Genomic DNA, 18,816 nt, shown 5'->3' with positions numbered 1-18,816 from the left:
TGTTTCACTGTTCACCAAATCTTTGGTTCTCTGAGCTTCTGATAACCTGAAGGTTGTATAATGGTATGAAATAAAAATATTTCTTGTAGAGTGTCATTTACATGGATAATTAAATATTCTCGGTACTGATACAAAAAGATTACAAAACCATCATTGTCTGCTTGTCTTCTCAAGTTGTAGTAGAATGGATGTGTGAAATTGCTGTATTATGTTCAAATCAACAGTGAAAGTTACCAAAATATAGCTTTGTTGTGCCAAGTGGGCTTTTTCTGCACCGTACATTCCATGTAAAAGTTCAATTATAGACTTGTCCTATCAAATCTGAACTTTGTGTGACTATAGTACAAAAGCAGAAATGAAACTATAGTACAGGAAAATACTGTTGCAGTCTCTCATGGCTCAGGATTTGGTCTATGCAATGCTTGTCTCCTAAGTACTCCTCAGACTACTAAAGCTCCAATTTAGTGGGAAGGAATCAGGCACACATTTCTGGCTGGAAGGATATCATCCCCAATACTGGATAGGGACCTATAAAAGCTGTTCTTTGACCATACCTGGAACACAGATTAGAACATTATGCCATATAAATACAGATCCTCAAAGCTGTTTGAAGTCCTCTTGCCAGATTGCAAAAGGTTAATTTAACAGCAACTGCCAGGGAAGAAAATATGTGCTTAAGTTTTTCTGCAGGGAGCCATTGGGATATCATCTGGATATTGGCATTGTTATGGGGCATAAAGAGAGACCACCAAGGAGAGTTAGCTGTCAGCAGTAATGTATGATTGACTGCAGAGATCAATAGACGTTGCTCTTGTTACTCCATAAGATGTGCTTATCTGCTTTTGCTGAAATATACTGTCAATAAATGGCATAATATAGCTGTGGTCATTTAGTAGAGTAATTTTAGTGTCCCATAAGCTCTGATAGAGATGCTAACTTTGTCACATGAATATTGAAGGAGACCAGTGGTTGCATTTTGCATTCTAAATGTGAATATTTCATTTCAGGATGTTTGATTACCATGGCCGTGTTCCTCCACCTCCTCGTGCTGTCATACCAATAAAACGTCCACGTATCACGATACCCGTCACACGCAGAGGCAAGGGTGGTTTCCCCATGAAAGGAGGTCCACGATCTACAATCACAGGGACAGCTTCTGCAGGACCAAAATGTAAGGCACTGGCATAATGAATGCCCTCAGCTAATCTCAGTTTTTGGGAAGTCTTTAACGTATACATAAGTATTAATTCTATATTAGCAATAAATTTAATTTCACCTCTCCCTCTTGGTTTGTGAAGTCATTTATATTGACAATTTTAAGACATTGTAAAATTGACAGTTATCACATAATTTATGAGTGCATGTTAAAATGGCATTTGATAGAGATTTTAGTCTTATGACAGTAAGAGGTCATTCAGCTCACTGGGTCCATGCCAGCTCCGAGGGGAGAAATCCCATTTGTCACACTCCTTTTTTCCCTGTAACCTTGCAATTTATTCTCTCTCACACATGCCCATCAAGCTCCCATTTGATTCTTTTTACCATTACCCTGCTCTAAGGGATAATTTAAAGTCGCCAATTAACATTAACAGCTGGGTCACCATGCCAACCAAAGATGATATTGCTAGGAAACTAAGAATCTAAATGATGTTATCTAACAAAGGCGTCTGAATATAAACCACTAAGTAGCAAAGGAGGAGAACCAAGCCAAGGAATGCAAACTGGGAATTGGAGTTCATTTCTGGTCTGATAGAACTGAGGCGTAGAGAAGTTATACTGCCTGAAAGGACTGTGTGGTCCAGTGGTCATATTATTAAAACAGGCAAGAAGGAATACGCAAAAAATGAGTTACAGGAATTACCCTGGAACGGTCAGGTTATAAGTATCCATAAAGGTGGGTCTTTCATCCTCTTTTGAAAAGAGAGGTTTAAGAGATCACTGATAATTAAGAAAGGTTTTGACAGTATGGACACATTGACATTGTCTACATCTAGAGATGTATGGTAACCAAGAAATAAAACAAGAAACTTGTAGAAAAGGCTTTATCCAGGGGTTAGTGAGAATAAGGAACTCATTACCAATGTAGTTGATACCATTGATTTAAATAAGGGCAGAAGCATTGGTTGAGTTGGTGGACTGGTAACTGAATTCACAATCCAGGGTATAAGAATAGAAGATACTGCAAACACTCAGCAGGTCAGGCAGCATCCGTGGAAAGGGAAACAATTAACATTTTAATTTCCCAAATATTGACTGGGCCAACCATAGTGTAAAAGGCTTGGACGGAGTGGAATTTGTGAAATGTGTCCAAGAAATCTTTATCAAAATATAGAGGGACCTACTAGAGAAGGTGCAGCATTGGACCTCCTCTGGGGAATGAGGTAGAGCAAGTGGCAGAACTGTCTGTTGGTGAGCACTTTGGGTCCAGTGACGATAATTCTATTAGTTTTTAAATAGTTATGGAAAAGGATATGACTGGTTCACAGTTAAGGTCCTGAACTGGGGCAGAGCAAATTTTGGAGCCATTAGGCACAATCTTGCAGAGGTTGATTGGGCGAGATTGTAGGGAGAAGAGAGTCTGCCAAGTGGAAGGATTTTAAAAGTGTGATGTCAAGAATTCAAGGCCTGCATGTTCCTGCTGGGGTGAAGGGCAAATCGGGCAGGTTTTGGAAACCCTGGTTGATGAGAGATATTGAGGCTCTGGTTAAGAAAACGAGGGAGGCATACACTGTGCATAAGCAATTGGGAACTGGTGAATCTCTTGATGACTACAAGAAGTGTAGGAGTGCACTTAAGAGAGAAGTTAGGAGAGTAAAGAGAGGGATGAACAAGCAAGGTGAGACAAAATCCCAAGAGATTCTACAAGTATATTAAGAGTAAAAGGGTGGCTGCGGAGAGAATAGGTCCCCTTAAAGATCAGCATGGCTGTCAGTGTGTGGAACCAAAGGAAATGGGAGATATTTTTGATGAATATTTCTCTTCAGTTTTTACTGTGGAGAAAACCATGTCTTGGACCACATACGAATTAGCAGGGAGGAAGTATTGGAGGCCTTAGAGTACATTAAGGTGGATAGATCCCCAGGGCCTGACCTGGTGCATTCTCTGACCTTGTGGCAAGCTAGAGAAGAAATTGTGGAGGCCCTCGCAGAGCTTTTTGCTTTATCTCTAGCCATAGCTAAGGTTCTGGAGGACTGGAGAGTGGCTAATGTGCACTCAGGTACAACCTGAGTACAACAGGTAGCAAAAATAAGCCAGGAAACTAAGGTCAGTGAGTCTGACATCGGTGGTGGGTAAATTACTGGAGGAGATTCTGAGGTACAGGATCTACCAACATTTGGAGAGACAGGGTCTGATTCGGGACAGTCAGCACAGCTTTATGCATGGGAAGTCTGACAAATCTCTTGGAGTTCTTCAAGGAGGTAACCAAGAGGGTAGATGAGTGTAGGGCAGTGGATGTTGTCTATATTGACTTTAGCAAGGCCTTTGACAAGGTCCCTCATGGCAGGCTGGTCTGGAAGGTTAGATCACATGAGATCCAGGGGAGATAGATTGGATTCACAATTGGCTCAGTGGTAGGAAGCAGAGGATGATGCCTGAGGATTGTTTCTAGGACTGGAGGCCCATGTCTAGCTGTGTGCCACAGGAGTCGGTACTGGGACTTTGTTGTTTGTAATTTATATAAATGATTTGAATGTGAATGTAAAAGGAATGGTTAATAAATTTGTGGATGACACTATAATAGGTGGTGCTGTAGACAGTGTAGAAGGTTATTAAAAATTACAGGGGGATGTTGATCAGCTAGATATGTGGGCTGAGGATTGGCAAATGGCTTTCAATTCAGATAAATGCGAGGTACTGCATTTTGGAAGATCAAACCAGGGTAGGACTTATACAGTGAATGGTAGGACCCTGGGAAGTGTTCTGGAACAGAGGGCCCTAGGAGTGCAAGTGCATAGTTCACTGAAAGCAGCGACACAGGTAGATAGAGTGATTAAGAAGGCGTTTGGCACGCTGGGCTTCATCAGTCAGGGCATTGAGCGTAGGAGTTGGGAAGTTGTAGTGCAGTTATGTAAGACGTTGGTGAAGCCGCACTTGGAGTACTGTGTACAGTTTTAGTCACCCTGTTATAGGAAGGATGTTATTGAATTAGAAAGAGTGCAGAAAAGGTTTACCAGGATGTTGCCTGGACTTGGGGGCCTGAGTTACAAGGAGAGCTTGCATAGACTAGAACTTTATTCCCTGGAACGCACATTAGTAATTCCCCGGGCACATTAGTTACATTTAAAAGCCATCTAGTTAAGCACATGGATAGGAGAGGTTTAGAGGGCTATGGGCCAAACAAAGGCAGACGGGACTAGCTCATTTGGCAACACAGTCAGCATGGACGAGTTGGGTCAAAGGGCCTGTTTCCATTGCTGTATGATTCTGTGGCCCTCTTTCCAGTCCAGGGCCCTTCATCAAATCTAGGAGAGAGAGAAAACAAATTAGTTCAGATAGCAGAGAAGGTGGGAAAGGAGGATGGGTGGAACAAAGGGAACATCTTTGATAGGGTGAGACCTGATAAAGTGGGAATTAAAATCAGATTAAGCTTCTTTCTCTGTGTAATGTGTTGCTGAAGGTGAAACTGTGGGACACGCTCCTCAGGCCAGACTATATACGGAAAAAATAAACTGAGCCAAAATGGTGGCAGACATAAATTGGCCTGCCCCACAGAGTCACCATTAGCAACACATTAAACAGAGAAAGAAGCTTAATCTGATTTTAACTGTCCTTTAACTACTACGTTAACTGACACAAACAGATAGAAAGAGCGAGTTACCAAAAGGTGGAGAGTTCATTAATGAGTCTTGCAGACTGCAATATGCCCAGGCAGAAAATGAGGTGTTGTTCCTCAAGCTTGCATTGGGCCTTGTAATAGTGCAGGAGGCCACAAGCTATCCAGTGACCTGATTTTAAACCTTATCATAGCAGCTGTGGAATTTAAATACAGTTAATCATATGGATTTTTTTTGAAAAGTAATTAGTGATGATGATCACAAAGCTGCCAGATCACTATAAAAACCGATCCGGTTCACTAATATCGTCCATGGAAGAAAATCTGCTGTCCTGACCTGGTCTGGCTAATACACAACACTAGATGTAGCAATTACATCTGGTGATGATTAAAAGCCCTCTGAAATGTCCTCACAATCCACTCAGTTCAAGTGTAATAAAGGATGGTTGATAAATGCTGCTCTTTCCGGTGGTTTATTTTTCAGGATTTTCCAGATCCTGAAAAATAAAGTTTAAAGAAAGTTAAGGATATGAGAGGAAAAGGAATAAGGGTGATAATCACCAAGTTAGATCTGGAAGAATGGGAGAACTTTCAATGAAGCTTAAAAGGCAGAATAGACTGATTGGTTTGGATGGTGGGATTCTGTGCTGTATATTCTGTGTAATTCTAAACAACAATTTAATTGTACAATAAGCAGTTCATTTGTTGTAACTGGGAAAATCTACTGACTGAGAAAGCAACTTTGGAAGATGGACAATGTGTCAGAACAATCTAACTGTACAAAACTGAGCTCCCACAATCCCAATAATACACCAGAAGGGAAATGCCTGAAAATCTAGTTAAATTCACCATCTTACCTCATCATCATTATAATTCCAGTGTGAGGCTGGCAGTGATGTAGAATTATAATGGTGAGTTTAGATGATGAATTTAACTAGATGGCTCATCTGGCCAGCCCTAACCAGTTTCGTCCAGTCCTAAGGACCAGAGATAACTGCAGAGTGGTGTAGAAGGTGGTGACAGCAAATAGTCAGGATGGCACTGAGGGTGGATCAGCAGCACCCTGCAAGTGACCTGTGTTCTTTCCAACACTTCAAAACCCAAAGTTTTAATGACGATTATAGATCATTGATTAGGCACTTTAAAGCCCTAAAATACTTGTGTGAGTTTGTGTGTCACAAGCTTTAAGTAATCAAAATCATTTTAGGAGCTTGGTTCTGAACTGAGCCTAGGAGCTTCATTTTAAATTAGAAGTGAGTCCTCTTTACATTCCAGGGCCCTGTAAGAAAAACAACTTTGAATTGGTTATCTCTGTGCACATTTTACACACTTGGCCAGAGGAAGTGGAGGGGTCCTGAATCTGTGACATAACCGGCCAATAGACCAGGGAATAAAATCATTAACATCCCTCCACTTAAGAGCTGACTCATGCAGGAACCGTGTTTGGCTCAGAATAAGATCATCTCTAAACAGATAGACACACATACAGGAAGTTCAATTTAACAAAATCAAATTGTGTTCATTGTGAAATGTACCTTCAAAGTCTGATTAATTGATGGGTAAGATAAATGCTTTGTCTCAGCGGTTGCAGCATATGGATGTAAGAACCATTGTAACTTTGATTTGCAGTATGTCAATTGAATGCAGTTTATCTCCAATTCTTTCTTTAGAACAGTAGTCTCAATTTCCAACATATATATCCCTGGGGATGTCCCAGTACTGGACAAGCAAGTACAGGTCAGCAGCTGAGAGATCAGGGCAGGTCCGCACTGGACCAGCCGAACTGGGTAATTATAGGGACAGTAAGTGTCCTAGAACTTGACCCACCTTAAAAAAAAAGTCTGGAGGCTAATAAGATTCCTTGATTCAAACACCACAAAGACATCATTGAGTGCAGAATAATGAGATAATAGTGAGAGTTTAACTGAGATACAGATCAACCATCGTTTGATACAATGGCAGTAGTTTTGAGGGCTGACTGCCTGGTGATCTTACTACATCTCAAATTTCCTTACAGCCCTACAGTTAAATTATATAGACCAATCTAAATGTGGCACCTGTACTGTTCAGTGATGTTGTGCACTACTTAGTGCCATCACCATCTCAGACTCAGAATCAGGTTTATTATCACTGATATATGTTGTGAAATTTGTTGTTTTGCGGCAGCAGTACAGTGCAAGACATAAGGACATAAAAATTACTATAAGTTACAAAAATAAATAAATAATGCTAAAGGGAATAATGAGGTAGTGTTCAAGGCCCGCTCAGAAATCTGATGGTGGAGGGGAAGAAGCTGTTCCTGAAACATTGAGTGTGGGTCTTCAGGCTCCTGTACCTCCTCCCCGATGGTAGTAACGTGAAGAGGGCATGTCCAGGTGGTGAAGGTCCTTCTTGATGCACCGCCTCTTGAAGATGTCCTCGATGGTGGGGAGGGTTGTGCCCATGATGGAGCTGGCTGACTCTACAACCCTCTGCAGCCTCTTTTGACCCTGCACATTGGAGCCAATATTACCAGGCAGTGATACAACAGGCAGAATGCTGTCCAGCATACATCTGTAGTAATTTGCAAGAATCTTTGGTGACATACCAAATCTCCTCAAACTCCTAATGAAGTAGAGTCACTGGCATACCTTCTTCGTGATTGCATCAGTGTGTTGGGTCCCAGATAGATCCTTTGAGATGTTGACGCCCAGGAACTTGAAGCTGCTCACCCTTTCCACCACTGACCCCTCAATGAAGACTGGTGTGTGTTCTCCCAACTTCCCCTTCCTGAAGTCCACAAGTCAACTCCTTGGTCTTGCTGACATTGAGTGCGAGGTTGTTGTTGCGACACCACTCAACCAGCCAATCTATCTCACTCCTGTACACCTCTTCATCACCATCTGAGATTCTGCGAACAGTGGTGTCATTGGCAAATTTATGGAGTTCTATAATCCTATTTGCTGCAGTGAAAGGTATACTTGTGCTTTCTGATGGGCTCCACTTTGCCACCAAATTTATTCTTAATGTGTCCTTCACCCCCAGGTTTGTCATGGGCTGGGAGCTCCACACCATCTATTATTTAGTTGATACAAGGGTTTAGTCATGAGCTTTCATCGATACCCACTGAAAAGAATGTGGTCTGCCATCAAAGCAGTTCCTAATCAGCTCAAGCATCTATGTCTGGAAACACACACTTCCAAATTCTGTGACAAGTATGGATTGTGAAATGAAGGTTGAGCTTCCTCTTTCTCTTGTTCATGCGCTCAGCACAATTGGTCAGCACCATGCCTTTCAATCCCCTCACTATCAGGGAACCTAGTCCCAAAGGCATTTTGGGATGTAAGAAGATCACCTGACATTTGGTCCTCAAACCTTATGCCATTCTATTACATAATGGCTGATCTGTACCTGGATCTCAATAAACCCTCACAGTTATCCAGTGCTACTCCTATCCTGTACTGCATGTCTTTGTGGTGTTCTGAATCAAAGAACACATATTAGCCTCCTGATTTTTTTTAAGTGGGTCAAGCCCTATAATGCCTGATGCCATTATGCTGTCCAGTTAGCTGGTCCAATCTGGGTACTATGATCTGTGAGCTCCTGAACTGCATTTGCTGGTTCTCAATATAGATGAATTCTGAAACATAAATTGCAGCCACCTCTGTGCCACTAGAATGAACAGCTGACTGACATGCTGCACTGGTCAGCTATTCAAAAGTCACAATAAATGGTTTCATTATTTCTGTCTGTATGTTTGTCCTGCTAAATCATAAGCACCAAGAATAGCAAGGACAGAATTCTTTAAACCATCAAATCCCCTAATACCTCATTGTGTAACCCAGTGTCAAATTTTATTGTTAACACTCTGTGAAGCATCTTTGGGTATCTTAAAAGAACCTTGTATTTATCTACCACTTTTGCCATTGTTGCTGTTGTGGTCTGGACTATCAGATCCATTGACACGAGACAATGCCAGAAGCAGCATCTCACTTTCTGAGCCGTTGAGTTTGTGGGCCCTCGTGCTGTTTTTTCTATTGATTACCTGCTGTCAATTTGTAAATAACCATCGAGCCTGAATTCTAGACTTGACTGAATTGTGCTGCTTACTCCAATCAAAATAATCCCGTTTCACCTCATTCCAGCCTCAGTTCACTTGTGTTAATGTCAAATATTTTCTACTTCAAAAAATACAAATTTATGCATGACTTTGTGCAGCTGTAATTTTTTTTGAAAATCATCCAAAATATACTATTACTATGCACAGTACAGAACCAAGAATATTTGCACTGCTTTTACTGCCTCTTCCTTTTTCTAATGTCCTTGGAGTGCATCAGTTTTTTATTTAAATTTTATCTCACTGTGATAGAATGGCCTAGATGTGGGACAATAACTACCTATCTTTTCCCAGTTAATTAACAGTCATCTTCAAGACTGATCTGAATGCTTTCAAATATGATCAAAGGAAGCAGGAATTGGGTATTGTTGAATGCAGAATTTATTATTGTCTTCCTCATAAATATACAAACCTACTAGTCCAGGCATCACTACTGACATTTCCATCTATTGTGTAGATTTATCTAAATACCTCAAATGAAGGGCATCTTTAATTTACTTATTACATAATCATTAATCAACAACAACTTAAACGACTATCATGCTTTTACATTGAAATAAGCATCCCAGGATATTTCAAAGCCCAGGGAATAAATTGAATATTAGCTGCAAAGGAAATTTTAAAGCCTGGGCTTAAGGGACAAGAAATAGTTGAAAAGCTACAGTTAGTCAGCTATTGAAAATTATGGTTATTACAGTTCTAGTTACAATAATATGGTAGTTGAAAGAGAAAATAATGGAGAAAAATATACTGATGAGCTGAGTAGATCAGCAACAGAAGAATGAAGGCTGTTTTGCTGCACATAAAGAGGCAATGACTTATGCTGGAACAATCTGCTGAGACTTTAAAGATCTTGAACTTGGGTTGAAGGGTCCAAGGAGCATGAAAATTCTGAGCTTTTAAGTGGATAAACGCACAGTGAGTGCACAATGAACTTTCTAGGGCAGGAAGGGCTGCCAAGAAAGCATTTGAAATTAAACTTAGACCAAAAATATAGCAAGCACACTTCAAGCAAGAAGGGATAATTGAGCTACAAACTGACTCACAGGGAAGTTAACAACTAACCAAAGAAGTTAGCTTGGAATTTTTTTCAGCAGGTAATCAAGCTGAAGGAAATGTTAATAGATTCATATTTTGAGTGCAGAGAGATGAGAATGAAGCTGTTAGAGAAAGACGCACTAATGAAGAAACCACCTGGTATGTAGAAGGAAAGAGAAGTTAACCATATCATAGGCATGGACATTAAGGTTATTGCAATCACAAAAGTTATCACAACTTTGAAATCTATTGTTCCGTGTGCCAGTCTCTTTCACAGCCCTGAATAAGTTATGGATGCAAAACCATTCAGTGGTGATACAATGTAGTAACTTGGAAAGGAAGGAATGTTAGAAATAGGACATTGATTACAATGGATGAAGGAGTCTCCTTTCAGGTGTTTTGAGACGGCTGAAGCAACAATTAAAGAAATTAGAGGTTCATTTTATTCCAATTAATTGAATTAATACAGAGAAGTAAGGTGCTCAAAGAAGATATAGATTTTAAAAAGTTTGGTGGGTATACTGGATGAGAAATGATTATGGAGAAAGGTTGGAACAAGTGAGAGTTTGGAAGTAAGAATAACGAGGGGATCAAAACAAGAAAGAATGGGAGGCAAAATATTTCAGTAAGTAATGTTCACTTTGGCACTGAAGAAATCCCTTAGATCCTTGAATTTAGCAGAAAACAAGTAAAAGTTTGAAGATTGAAAGATAAGAATACCGGCGAAGAGTAGGTCATTCCTTTTCCACTAATTTGGGGATCTGAAAGTGATTTTGGTCTGGAAATTCAGATAGAAGTAAAAATGTTATTGCAGGGTGTTTGTTTCAGAATGCAAAGGTTTCTGGAATCATTCCAAAACTAAAACAGACTGTTTCCAACCTTTAGAGTTAAGTTTGTCGCAGAGATGATCAACCGAGCACATTTTCACACCATCTCTAAAACAGCCTATTACCACCTCCAAAGCATCACTGAACACAGAACATAGAACATTACAGCACAGTACAGGCCCTTTGACCACAAGCTGGTGCTGACATTTTATCCTATTCTAAGATCTATCTTACCCTTCCCTTCCACATAACCCTACATTTTTCTATCATTCATGTGCCTATCTAGCAGTCTCTTAACTGCCTCCACCACCTCTACCAGCAGTGCATTCCACGCACCCACGACTCTCTGTGTAAAAAACTTACCTCTGACTCCCCCCCCCCCATACTTTCCTCCAATCACCTTAAAATTATGCCCCCTCATGTTAGCCATTTTCACCCTGGGAAAAAGTCTCTGACTGTCCACTCAATCTATGCCTATTATCATCTTGTACACCTCTATCAAGTCACCTCTCATCGTCCTTCATTCCAAAGAGAAAAGCCCCAGCTCGCTCGACCTATCCTCATAAGACATGCTTTCCAATCCAGGCAACATCCCGGTAAATCTCCTCTGCACCCTCTCTAAAGCTTCCACATCCTTCCTATAATGAGGTGACCAGAACTGAACACAATACTCCAAGTGTGGTCTAACCAGAGATCTATAGAGCTGCAACATTACCTCACGGCTCTTGAACTCTGTACCCCAACTAATGAAGACCGACACACCATACGCCTTCTTAACATCCCTATCAATCTGCACGGCAACCGTAAGGGATCCATGGACGTGGACCCCAAGATCCCTCTGTTCCTCCACACTGTTAAGAGTCCTACATTAACCTTGTATTCTGCCTTCAAATTCAATCTTCCATAGTGTCTCACTCCACACTTTTCTGGGTTGAACTCCATCTACCGCTTGTCTGCCCAGGTCTGCTTCCTATCAATGTCCTGTTGTAACCTACAGCAACCTTTTACTGTATCCACAACAGGCTGATATCCACAACACCACCAACCTTCGTGTCATCTGCAAACTTACACCCTTCCACCTCCTCATCCGTTATTTATAAAAATCACAAAGAGCAGGGGTCCCAGAACAGATCCCTGTGGAACACCACTGGTCACCGACCTCCAGGCAGAATATGCTCCATCTACCACCACCCTCTGTCTTCTATAGGTGAGCCAATTCTGAATCCACACAGCCAAGTTTCCCTGAATCCCATGCCTCCTGACTTTCTGAATGAGCCTTCCATGAGGAACCTTATCAGACACCTTTCTAAAATCCATTTACACCACACCCATTGCTCTACCTTCATCAATGTGCTTTGTCACATCCTCGAAGAATTCAATCAGGCTCGTGAGGCACGACCTGCCCCTCACAAAGTCATGCTGACTGTCCCTAATTAGCCTATGCTTCTCCAAATGCTCATAAATCCTGTCTCTGAGAAGCTTCTCCAGTAATTTGCCCACCACTGAAGTAAGACTCACTGGTCTGTAATTCTCAGGGTTATCCCTACTCCATTTCTTGAACAAAAGAACAACTTTTCCCACCCTCCAATCATCTGGCACTACTCCTGTGGCCGGTGAGGACACAAAGATCATCGCCAAAGGTACAGCAATCTCTTCCCTCACTTTCCATAATAACCTTGGATATATCTCATCTGGCCCAGGTGACTTGTCTATCCTAATTTTTTCAAAAGTTCCAGAACATCCTCTTTCTTCACGTTGGCATGCCCTAGCGTATCAGCCTGTTGTACGCCATCCTCACAAACGTCAAGTTCTCTCTCACTGGTGAATACTGAAGCAAAGTGTTCATTAAGGACCTCCCCTACCTCTTCCAACTCCAGGCACATGTTTCCTCTTTTATCCCTGATCAGTCCTACCCTCATTCTAGTCATCCTCCTATTCTTCACATACATGTAGAACACCTTGGGTTTTTCCTTAATTCTACTCGACAAGGCCTTCTCATGCCCCCTTCTAGCTCTCCCAAGTCCATTCTTAAACTCCCTCCTGGCTACCTTGTAACTCTCCAGATCACTGCCTGACCCTTACTTTCTAAACGTTAGGTAAGCTTCTTTCTTCCTCTTGACAAGATATTCTATGTCTCTTGTCAACCAAGGTTCCTTCTCTACTATCCTTACCTTGCCTCAATGGGACAAACCTATCCAGAACCCCATGCAAGTACTCCCTAAACAACCTCCGCACTTCCGTTGTGCACTTCCCCAAGAATATCTGTTCCCAACTTACACTCATAAGTTCCTGACTAATGGCATCATAATTTCTCCTCCCCCAATTAAATACTTTCTCATATCACTTGCTCCTGTCCCTCTCCAAGGCTATGGTAAAGGTCAAGGAGTTATGATCACTGTTTCCAAAATGCTCTCCTACCTGACCCTGACTTACCTTATCTGTTGCCAAAAGCTCATCCATGCCTTTGGTACATAAGGATTTGACTATTCCATGCATTCCAAGCTGGCCTCCCTTGTTCTACCCACTGTAAACTTGAAGCCATCCAAAAATCCACCACCTGCGTCACTAAAAGCATTGCCCCTTCACCCATCACTCTAGAGTTTGATGTCCTATATCACTTCCTGGTTTAGAAAAGCTTTTTTTCAGATATTTCCATGACTTCCCACTTCTTTATCACTGTAATCTCTTCAATCCCCACAATCCTTCCAGATTGCTGCATTCCTGCAGTTCCAGCCACTTGACCGCTCCAAATTTACTGACTTCACCATTTACTGATTGCCCCAAATTTACTGACTTCACCATTACCAATTTGCAAAGTGTTGCAAGGTGGCCTTCTGCTACCAAAGTCTCGAGCTCTGAAATTCCATTCATTAGCTTCAGTGGAAGGGAGTATAAAATGCATACACCACAAAAGAGCATGTGCATTGGGAGATAAATTTGTACCTCAGTACGTCTTTGAGTGTTCAGCCTAGATTTAGTAGATAGTGACCAGGCCAATCATACCCCAATTATGCCAGAATTTATGATTATATAGATCATTGAAATGTTGAAGGAAGCAATCATCCAGAAGTTATTGAGGATGAAGTGCTTTATTGTTGGTTTATTGTCATTTGAACTTTCAGTGCCTGTGCATTAGAATGCAGAAGTTGAGATGAGCTGCAGGTTAGATGCCAGTGCAACTGACTTCCCATTCCTCTGCTGGACTCACTAGCGAGTCCAATGGACAAGCACTGCTGTTTACTTAGTTGCTTTTATCTATCTTTCTTTTAATTTTTAAATTATTTGCTATCATTTAAGGTGTTTTTAATCAAATGTAATCTTTTTTATATTTATCACTTAGATCTTTCTGAACTGTCTTTAAATGTCTCTTCCTGTCAGAGACTTTTAAAAATAGTTCCAAAGGCTTATGATAGCACTGATGCATTTCAATGGCAGGGCCTCAGGAGCCAACACCTGAGGCTTGCTCGAAATATAGACCCCTCTCTGCTTTGTGAGATGCCCATCAAGTATGGAGGGTCAACTCGACCATCCCTCCATTTCTGGAACAAGTTAGTGTGAGCAGGTGCACTCTGTGGGAGGCGAGTTTAGACAACAGAAAGCACTGGAGCTAGGATGATATTTTAACCTATGTCATTGAAAGTAAAGAGGAGAAGAGCAGAAAGAAAACAATTGTAGAGTTGTGCTATCATATTGCAGGAATTGAAACCATGGTTACCAGGGTTGGATTGAGTCCAATATCATCCATTGGATCCTGTCACAGTGATAGGATCCACTGGACTATCTCAGACTCGATCCAGCCCACCACTTACATTAGCTCCCGTGCTTTCCTTCCTGTGGCCACACATGCTTTTTTTTGAGGTCCTCTGAGACCAATTGAGTTTGAGGCTTTTATTGTGGCTGTTGTGTGAAGTAGAGTAGGGCATGAAGAGCAATTGCCCTAAGGCAGCAGATCTTCAAGTCATACCTTTGGACAGCAAGGTCTTTACATAGCTTTTAAATATCTCTGACAATACTGGAGATTATTTAAAAACCTATAGATAAGGTAAATAAAGAAAACGCAACTATTTACCTGCACTTTTCAATCAAGTTCAGAGACCCCTGTTTAAATAAATGGGGGGGTGTTACATATACTTCAGTGCTCCACCTTTGGACTCAGTGATAAGTCCCGCAGCAGAGCAAAATATCAGAAGCATGTGCAACCAGCTAGTACCTGTGTGGCAATGCGCAGGCACAGAGGTCAGAAATGAGCTGAGCCACAAAGAGAAGGTCACAAATGGTTGTGTGCAGAACCATTGGCAAAAGGTAACTATGATTACATTTCAAATCAATTCTAGTCCATAAGCATATTAGTGTTTCTTTCTTTCGTGTTACCTCCTCTGCCTCACTGCACAGATGAGAGGATTGTGCAGGTAGAAGGAAGGAAAGCATTCTCTGCATGTCCACTGGTGTTTCGTTATAAATAATCAAACCACAGAAAACATGTAGTGTAGAGTAAATGAAAATTATCAGGTTATATCTCCCTATATAGCATTTAGTAATGAGGTGCATTTATAACTGTATTGGTGACCAAAAATGTTCGCAGAAGATTTAATTTAGAAAATAGATGGTAGACATTTTTTGCCTGAAGCATATAATCAGTACACAGTAGATCTTAAGTGTAAAACTTAATTGAAATTCATGAATTTCCCCAAGAACAGTCTGAACAAATTTTAATAAGGGTGGTGCTCTATAAATAGAACAGTCTGAAATCAAAAAGTGATCTCTTAAGTTGGAGTGTAATGCAGTGAATTCTGAAGTTAGCAAGGCTGATGACACAAAGATTGGTAAGTAAAGGAAGCTGTGAAGAGCACATCAGGAGGCCATAAAGGGATACTGTTGGATTAAGTGAATGGGCAAAGATCTGCCAAATGGAGTATATTGTTGGAATATGTGAAACTGTAAATTTTGGCAAGAAGCACAAAAAAGAAGCATTTGATCTAAATAGTGAGAGATTTCAGAGCTCTGAGAAGCACTAGGGCATTCAGACCCCTTTGTATAATTTGCAAAAGGTGAATAGGCAGATAGAGCAAATAATTAAGAAAGCGAATAGGATAGAATAGAAACATCATCTGTTTATTTCCCTCCATAGATACTGCCTGACCTGCTGAGTTTCTCCAGCATTTTGTGTGTATTGAATAGAATGTCTTTCTATATTGCTAATTGGATACAAAATTAGGGAGATTAAGTTATGAATGGCCCCTTTCTGTCCTGTACAACTCTGAGTCTAAGGGCATTGTGAAATCTCATCCAGAGTGCTGTGTTCTCCTTGTTTGAGAAAGGATGTTAAGGCACATAGAGCAGTTCAGAGGAGGTTTATGAGACTAAACATGAAATTATCACACTGTCTGAGGAAAAACTGGGCTTATATCCACTGTAGTTTGAAATGAAAAGGGACATGATTGAAACATATAAGATTCTGTGGGGTCTTGACAGGGTGGGTGTGGAGAGAATGTTTCCTCTTGTGGGAGAATTTAGAACTAACAATTATTGTTTAAAAATAAGGGATCAGCCAGTGAAGTTCTTTTTCTTTTATGGGTTTGTGAGTCTTTGGGACTTTATTCCTCAAAAAGTAGTGGAAACAGAATTTGTGGACATTGTTGAGGTTGAGGTGGATAGATACTTGCCAAGCAAGGGGGTGAAAGGTAACTAGGGGTAAATGGGAATTCAGAGTTGAGGTTATAATCGGATCAGCTCTGATTTTATTAGATGTTACAGTGGGTTTAACAGGCTGAGTGACTCACTCCTGATCCTAGTCTGTACATGCGTATGTTCACCAGAATTAAGACTTCTTTTGTTACATTTTCTTCCGTGTTTCTACATCAATTATTCGTCATTGCATAAAGGTGATACAAGGCTGCTCTGACAGTTCGTCCTTCAATATCCCTAAGAAAGAAGGAAATTCTTATTTTTCACTCATTTGAATGGATGTCATTGGCAGGGGACGTGCTTAGTTTTATCACTGGAATGCTGCCCTGCCCGTTACCCATACTCCCCAACAAAATTCATGCCAGGCTCTAAGCAAGCCCTTGAGGTATCCTTCCTGGATATCAATTACTCAACCTAAAAGGCCTACTTGCTGCAATCACAGATGAGCTCTCACTGAGCCTTCTCTATATCACTAGAACAGTATAATACAGTCAGATATTGTAGACAGAAGTTCCCTGTAAGCACTGCTGATCTACACATCCCTTAAATTTGAGACCAAGCTTGTGGCAACAGATCTGTGCACCACCCTGTAACAATGGAATTACCAGAGCAAGGCCCAGGGGTTTTGAGGCCTGTGCCTATTTCACATATACGTCATTCATTCTTACCCATTTTTCTTCAAGGTATTAATGTAAAATGTTATGGAAACAATATTTGTGAAGATGTGTTAGATTTATTCATTTTTTTTCTTTCAGACTAATTCATTCTCCCATATTACTAAAATGATAAAAGTTTTTTTGTTAATATTTCAATGACTATGGGCACAATTACATAGGTGCCTATTTAATTCAGGTTGACTGCAGGCTCTGATTCTGGTGTTGGACAAGTTTTTAGTGGTTTTAGCAGTATAAGTGTAGGAAGTCAGGTGGCTTTGATTGCTCACTACTGAAACTACACAAATACCATACTGAATGGGAGCTTCTATATGCACTGAATTAGTAGAAAGTTTCTCAATGTGTGCAAGTATAAATTAGACTAAGTTGTTGATCTAAGATCTAATAATCCTACAATAAATATTGTAAGATTTTTGCCACTGTACAATGAACATTGTGACCTGTCCAAAGCCCATTGCCCCACTTGATCTTGTCATTTAAATGTCACAAATAGTAAACTGACAATTATGTTTCATGAAATCTTGACCTCACAGAAGCTGACATTCATGTGTAAAGGCAGCACTAATTGAAAACTAATGTGATTATTTATCTGATATTAAATTGTGTTACAATATAGATTTTAGCAACAGAAATGAAGATGCATCTTAAGTGATTTTATATTTTTAATGACAAGAAAACGGCTTCTTAACAACCAATTGAATTTATTCCAAAAGAGCCAGAGAGGTAGCTTACAAGCACACTGTGCTCTGGAAAATTCATAACGCAAAACAACAAGCCTATGGGTCAGCTTATGATGTACCACTTAGATAACTGTAGTTGAGGGAGAGAGATCATAATGTTCATTGCATGGTAGTCTCAGCTGCAGTACTTATTCTGACATATACTGACAATTATATAAGACCAAGTGGATAACTTTTTCAGAGAGCTGGTATGGGTGTCATTGGTCTAAAAGTCTTGTTTTACTTCTGTAAAAATCCATAATACAAATTGACAACGTTCCATTGCTAATTATGATAAACTCCATATTCAATGGGTTATACCCCATTTATTTGATTTAACCCTATGGATAAAAGTATGAAGATTCAAGAAGATGTAAGATTAATATGTTAGAACATCATATTATTTTTGTTTAAATTATTGTATAATATAAAGGGATTCTTCAAACCTTGAACTTTAGTTGATGGAATTTCAGCTTTCTTGGGTGGCAGTTTTTAATATTTTTCTCGTATTTATAATAAATTATACTGCCCCACTATTCCCATGCTTCTGGTTGGTATTATAAGCTAGCCACATCATAGTTTTAAAATCACAACCCTGTTTTCAAATTTATCCATAGTCTCACCCTTTGCAATGTCTGTAGCCTCCTCCAGCTACAAACCTTCAAGGTCTCTGTGCTCCTCTAATTCTGACCCTCATCAATTTACTATTATAGGTACTCCACCTGCCTGGCCCTAAACTCTAAAATCCCTGCACCACCAACCCCCATCTCATTTTGTCCTACCCCTCTTACTAAACCTTTATTTTATATCCCTGTAAACTTTTACCACGCTTTCTAAAACCTGCCATTTTGATAAAGCGTTTGGTCGTCAGTTCCAAAATCTCCTGAGGTGGCTCATGTCTTGTTTATAAGATAAGATATCTTTGTTAGTCACATGTACATCGAAACACACAGTAAAATGCATCTTTTGCGTAGAGTGTTCCGGGGGGCAGCCCACAAGTGTC

At 40.4% G+C, this 18,816-nt stretch overlaps 1 protein-coding gene across 6 annotated transcripts in view; it reads left to right on the top strand.

Annotated features, from left to right (window-relative positions):
• The window catches only part of LOC127574173 (RNA-binding Raly-like protein), a 643,109-nt gene that overhangs the window by 602,648 nt on the left and 21,645 nt on the right, over positions 1 to 18,816 (top strand). For all 6 annotated transcript variants that reach the window (XM_052022948.1, XM_052022949.1, XM_052022947.1 and 3 more), the window contains one exon: positions 1,008 to 1,171. In XM_052022948.1, coding sequence (XP_051878908.1) covers positions 1,008 to 1,171 — 164 coding nt within the window. The remainder of the gene's footprint in view (positions 1 to 1,007; positions 1,172 to 18,816) is intronic.

This window comes from Pristis pectinata, chromosome 9 (assembly GCF_009764475.1).
Source record: "Pristis pectinata isolate sPriPec2 chromosome 9, sPriPec2.1.pri, whole genome shotgun sequence".
In the NCBI taxonomy this organism is placed as follows: domain Eukaryota; kingdom Metazoa; phylum Chordata; class Chondrichthyes; order Rhinopristiformes; family Pristidae; genus Pristis; species Pristis pectinata.
The sequence above is the reverse complement of the archived record's forward strand: the minus strand, read 5'-3'. Positions and strand labels throughout refer to the sequence as shown.